Source organism: Leptonychotes weddellii, chromosome X, assembly GCF_054177405.1.
Source record: "Leptonychotes weddellii isolate Sample4059 chromosome X, ASM5417740v2, whole genome shotgun sequence".
Lineage (NCBI taxonomy): Eukaryota > Metazoa > Chordata > Mammalia > Carnivora > Phocidae > Leptonychotes > Leptonychotes weddellii.
Window position 1 is genome coordinate 19,305,809 of NC_138385.1, and position 6,557 is coordinate 19,312,365.

Below are 6,557 nucleotides of genomic sequence, written 5' to 3' on the forward strand. Positions count from 1 at the left end.
CACTCCCCCTGCTTGTGTTCCTGCTCTCGCTATCTCTGTCTCTGTCAAATAAATAAATAAAATCTTTTAAAAAAAGAAGATTCTCTCTCTCCCTCTGCTTCTGCCCTTCCCTTCCTGCTCATGCTCTCTCTCTTTAAAAAAAGAAACCCATATATATATATTTAAAAATTTTGGTATATTAAGTATACCTCAAAAAAGCTGGGAAAAGGAAGAGTTGATGTTTGTATTAAGGTTTTCCAGAGAAATAAAACTAATAGAATAGATAGATGATTGATAGATAGATGATAGATAGATAGATGATAGATAATAGATGATAGATAATGATAGATAGATAGATAGATAGATAATAGAGATAGAGATAGATTTATTATGAGGGATTGCTCATGCAGTTATGGAAACTGAGAAGTCGTATAAATTGCCATATGTATGCCAGAGACTAAGGAAAGCTGGTAGTATAGTTCTAGTCCAAACCAAAATAACTGAGAACCAGGGGAATCAATGGTGAAAGTTCTGGTCTAAGTTTAAAGGCCCAAGAAACAAGAGTAGCCATTTTCATTGTCCATTGGCAGGAGATGGGTGTCCCAGAGACATCCATTTCCAGAAAGTAAAATTGCTCTTCCTTTGCCTTTTTGTTCTATTCAGAGCCTTCAACAGTTTGAATGGTGCCCACTTGCATTGGTGAGGCAATTTTCCTTCTTTATCAACTCAAATGCTAATCTCTACTAGAAATATCTTCAGGGATACAGTCAGAAATAATGTTGTACAAGCTATCTGGGCATTCCTTAGCCAAATCAAGTTAACATAAATTTAACCATCACAATGTTACTGTCTGTTTCTTTTTTTAATGTCTGTTAATATTTGCTTTATGTATTTTGGTGCTCCTATGTTGGGTACATAGATATTTATAATTGGTATATCCCCTTGTTGGATTGATCCCTTCATCATTATATATATACGTCTTTGTCTCTTGCTACAGTCTTTGTTTTAAAGTCTATTTTGTCTGATATAAGTATTACTACACCAGCAAAAAGCCAGTTCTTTTAAAAAGTTCAAAGAAGTAGAGAGAATATTACTACTGACATTACATAGATACATGAGGATTATAAATAAATACTTTGAACAATGGTATGTTGTAAGATAGGTAAATAAAATGTATTATATCCAAACAGTGAAAGAATCTTGAAGACAATATGGTAAATTAATTAAGTCAGACACAAAAGGACTCATTACATGCCTCCATTTATATGAAAAAGGCAGAAGAAATTTATAGAGACATAATATATATTAATGGTGTTTAAGTCCCAGGAGGACAGTCTAAAGAGGGTGATAGCTGAAGGATACAAGGTTTCTTTTTGAGGTAAATAAAATATTCTAAACTTGACTTTTGTAACATTTGCACATATCAGTGAATATACTGAAAATATGGGAATGTACACTATAAATGGGTGAATGTATTATTTGTGAAATTTATCTCAAAAAAAGCTGTTAAAAACAAGAAACATGTATGGGAGGTAATAAAAGATAGTTTTCTGAGCTCTTCTGAAACTGGATTAAGGGCATCCTCATTCCAGTCTCAACCTGTGTCTTGTGGTTAGTTCCTCCCCTTAACAAAGGTAAGGGTATTTTTTTTTTTTGTCATTCCCCCCCTCAAATAACTTAGCTGTGCATAGAAGCCAGTTTTCTGGAAGAAGCCCACAGTTGGGCTACTTCACTTGGTTCTAAGGCTAGGCCTTTGCTTCAGGTTCATAGACATAAGCTGTCCATGGGTATGGTTTGCCTTCCTCTTTTTCATGTTTCTCCAAGCTAGGAGTATTGGTGGCTCAGAGACCCCACCCCTTAAAATCCCTTTGTTGCTCTCTGAGAATAATTGTTGCCTTGGCTAGATTGTTACATAGGGGGGCAATCATCACTGAAATTGCCACAGCAGGCCCTGCACTGCCTGAAAGGGGACAAAATTCATGGGTTGAAGACAGGGTATTCTGGGGGACTGGGGACAGTCTGCTAGCTCCTCCTGAGTGTCAACTTGAGAACTTTGGAATCCTGTGGTTTTAAAACTTCCAGAAGTGCCTGTTATCACACAAAGTGGCAAAGTGTTTTTTATTTTGTTGGAGTTCAGAAGAGCATGCTGCGGATATGTTTAACCCATATGTATTAGATATTCCAGCTGTAATTTTTGACAACGGATCAGGACTCTGCAAAGCAGGCCTTTCTGGAGAGATTGGACCCCGTCATGTCATCAGTTCTGTCGTGGGACATCCTAAATTCGACATGCCATTATCAGAAGCCACTAAGAAAAAATACCTTGTGGGAGAAAAAGCCCTATACAAATACGACGCCTTGCATTTGCACTACCCCATTGAGCGTGGACTAGTAACAGGATGGGATGACATGGAGAAACTCTGGAAGTATCTTTTTGAGTGGGAGCTAGGAGTAAAACCCTGTCAACGACCTGTGCTCATGACTGAGCCCTCCTTGAACCCAAGGGAGACTCGAGAGAAAATGGCAGAAGTGATGTTTGAGACCTTCAATGTGCCTGCTTTCTACCTGTCCAATCATGCAGTGGTAGCACTATATGCCTCTGCCTCTGTCACGGGATTAGTGGTGGACAGTGGGGATGGGGTCACTTGCACTGTCCCTATCTTTGAGGGTTACTCCCTGCCTCATGCTGTTACCAAGCTCTACGTGGCAGGAAGGGACATCACAGAGCACCTCACTCGGCTCCTCCTCGCTAGTGGAAGTAACTTCCCTTGCATACTCAATAAGGCCTTAGTGGGTGACATCAAAGAGAAGCTGTGTTATGTGGCCTTGGAGCCAGAGAAAGAGCTATGTAAGAGGCCAGAAGAGGTTCTGAGAGAATACAGACTGCCAGATGGGAATGTTATCTACATTGGAGACCAGCTGCATCAGGTGCCTGAAATTCTTTTTGCACCTGACCAGCTGGGTATCCACAACCCAGGACTCTCCAAAATGGTGTCCAGCAGCATTATGAAGTGTGACACTGATATCCAAAATAATCTTTTTGCAGAAATTGTGCTGTCTGGGGGCACCACTCTTTTCCCTGGGCTTGAGGAAAGACTTATGAAAGAACTGGAACAGTTGGCTTCCAGAGGAACTCCCATCAAGATCACAGCTTCTCCTGATAGATGTTTCTCTGCATGGATAGGTGCATCCATTGTGACTTCTCTGAGCAGTTTCAAGCAGATGTGGATCACTTCTGCCGATTTCATGGAGTTTGGGACATATGTTGTTCAGAGAAGATGCTTTTAAGGAATCCAGAGCACAAGGGCCTGCTTGAAGTGTCAGATCACAGGAGCACTTGTGGAAGGTGACATCTTCCTTTGGGCTTTGGCATGGTGTTTGATAAAATTGATATGACATTTTCGTTTCAGTTCATTTTTGGTGGCAGCAGAGTAATTTCTGATCCAGGTATTGAATCATTTTAAATGGTTCTATTCTACCTTTTCCATCTCATGGACATTGTTAGTTGTTTTCTCCAGAGAAATCTTTTGTTTATTTGTTGTGGTTGTGTCTACTTACAGGGTTTATAGTTAAAGCAGGTGCTTGAGACTCATGCCCAGATGCTTGACTCAGTGGGATCCCTAGGGCCTTCATTTTAATCAAGTATGTTGGATATTTTTGACAGATCTAGTGCTAAAGTAAGACAAAAATCACCAGAGAAAGTGTGAGAAGTGGAGGGGAATTAAGTAAAAGAAATGTTATCCTGCTGTTAGGGCTCAACAGACCCTTTCACTCAATTGGATCCTTTATTAGGAAAATAGGGTTCTCTGCTGTTATCAGAGGTTAGGTAGCTAAATAAGATGAAGCTGTTTTTCTTGGCTAAGTGGAGAAATGTGAACAGAAATCACTATTTGATTAAGGTTCTCTAACCTCAAGGCCCCTACTCCCAGTTGGAGTATTAAGAATCAACACCTCTACTCTTTGTTTTTAATTTCAAAGATATTTATAGCCTCAGTTAGGGGTAAAATAATGGAAATATTTAATGGTAATCAATAAATAAATTATTAAATAAATTATGTCTACATGATTTTTTCTCATTAATTTAGTGTTATTTTTCCAAAATACTGTTGGGAGACAGATGGAAAATTCAGAGAAGTCTCTGTAATGCAAACTGTTTATTTGGTAAACAAAACAGTGACACTTTCTCACATATATGTCTATGCACATTTGTATGTACATGTATAAATGAATATTTGTATGTGATTATAAGTACTTGGACAACAGAAGGGTACATACCATTGAGTTTACATAGGTTGGTTGAACAGAATAAAATGAGAAGTAATACAGGTGAAAAGAACAGGATGGAGAACAAATCACAAAGAGGTATTCCAAAAATTTCAGCCTGAACGAAATAAAACTGTTAGTCTAAAAAAAATTCTATTTTGCACGTATCTTTTGAACTTTGTCTTCAGGGCTGTCACATTGCTGGCTTGAATATAGCCATGAAAATTATTGAATGAGATAAATCACTATAAATCAGATATTTTAGTTTTTAGATTTATTTGAGAGACTGGCTTAATAACATACTTCTGTTTACAGATAACAGAACCACAGTAGAACCAGAAGATAGTGGAATACCACCTTCAAAGAGCTAGGGAAGCATTACTGTCTATCTAGAATTACATACCCAGGAAAACCATTCCAAGAAAGATGGTAAAATAAAGATTTTTCCAACAATAATGAAAGTGTCTACTGCCAATAGATCATCACTATGTAAGACTGTTGAATCACAGACCTGTACCTCTGAAACAAATAATACATTATATGTTAAAAAAAAAAAAAAGAAGAAGATAGCAGGAAGGGAAAAATGAAGGGGGGAGATCAGAGGGGGAGTCGAACCATGAGAGACTATGGACTCTGAGAAACAAACTGAGGGTTCTAGAGGGGAGGGGGGTGGGGGGATGGATTAGCCTGGAGATAGGTATTAAAGAGGGCACGTACTGAATGGAGCACTGGGTGTTATACACAAACAATGAATCATGGAACACTACATCAAAAACTAATGATGTAATGTATGGTGATTAACATAACATAATAAAATTTAAAAAATTAAAAAAAAATTTATAAAAAAAGATCATCACTAAAGGGAAATTTATATGATTAATTGAGGACATATAGAAATCCCAGAATAAGATATATATGGTATAAAAAGAAACAATGAACATTTAAAAATGGTGTAACTAGAGGTAAATTTTAAAATACTGACTGCATTAATTTATAGTATTATCATAATACAAAGGATGAAAACTCTGTAATGCTAAAGGACTAAATCATGAAAACTGATTTGACTTAAAAAGCTTTGAATATATTTGCATTTATCAAAAAGAGAAATATTAATTAAATTTAGAATATGTATGTTGAAACTGAATAAACTCTGCAAAAAACCTTAAAAAATAACCAAAGAACCCCACCAAATAACAACTGCAATTGGAAATACTAAAAGGCACTTCTAAAAAAAGTATCAAAGACAAAATTTTAATGAAAATTATAAACTGATTAAAAATGAATGAAGGACACCTGGTGCCTCAGTTGGTTAAATGTCCGACTCTTGATTTTGACTCAGGTCATGATCATGTGAGATTGAGCCCCACATTGGACTTTACACTGGGCTTGGAGCCTGCTTAAGATTCTCTGTCCCTTTCCCTCTGCCCTTCCCCCCACTCAAAAAATGGATGAGAACCAAATATTAGAGATTAAGGAGTGGAATGCAGCTAATGCTGGAATTAGTAAGAAATGTATAGTCTTAAATGTTTATGTAAGTAAAAAGAAAGGGTGAATATCAAAGAGTTAAATGTCTAATTTATGAAAAAACAGAATAAACCCTCAAAATAGGAGGAAGGAATTTAAAAAATAAGAAATCAGAAATTAGTGAAATTTTTTCATCTGCAACAACATGGTTGAGCCTAGAAGGTATAATGCTAAGTGAAATAAGTCAGTAAGAGGAAGACAAATACCACCACATGATTTCACTCATATGTGGAATTTAATAAACAAAACAAATGAACAAAGGAAAAAAGAGACCAAAAAAAACCAGACTCTTAAATACAGAGAACAAACTGGTGATTGCCAGAGTGGAGGTGGGTGGGGAATGTGTAAAATAAATAAAGGGGATAGAGAGTACACTTTTCTTGATAAGCACTGAGAAAGGTATTGAATTGTTGAATCATTATATTGTACACTTGAATTTAATATAACAATGTATTTAATTGCACTTGAATAAATAAATAGAAAAAATGAGATATAAAACAAGGACAAAATAAAGAGAATGAAGAAAGATTTGATTCTTGATAAAGACAAAATAAACAGATATACTAATGAAATTATTGATCCAATTTATAATAAACAAGTTTAAAATTGTGAAGAATTAAAAGTGGTCATAAATGCTAATGAAGAAAAAATTAAACAATAACCATATTATGAATAATATTACACTTAATTCCACAAATGTAAATTTACCTAAACTATATCTTAAAAATATATATCCTTATCTAGTATAAAAATTACATAATCTTTTTAAAATCTTGACATAAATTAAACAC

At 35.9% G+C, this 6,557-nt stretch overlaps 1 protein-coding gene across 1 annotated transcript; it reads left to right on the top strand.

Moving 5' to 3' along the window:
* The first annotated feature begins 1,656 nt into the window (after nt 1–1,656).
* Nucleotides 1,657–3,742, top strand: LOC102750482 (actin-related protein T1). Its single transcript, XM_006727344.3, has one exon. The coding sequence runs from the start codon at nt 2,134–2,136 to the stop codon at nt 3,265–3,267; it is 1,134 nt and encodes a 377-aa protein (XP_006727407.1). The 5' UTR covers nt 1,657–2,133; the 3' UTR covers nt 3,268–3,742.
* The last annotated feature ends 2,815 nt before the right edge of the window (nt 3,743–6,557 follow it).

Bases quoted from the DNA above. Each gene is read 5' to 3' on its own strand.
- LOC102750482 (XM_006727344.3), top strand. From the start codon at position 2,134: ATGTTTAACCCATATGTATTAGATATTCCAGCTGTAATTTTTGACAAC.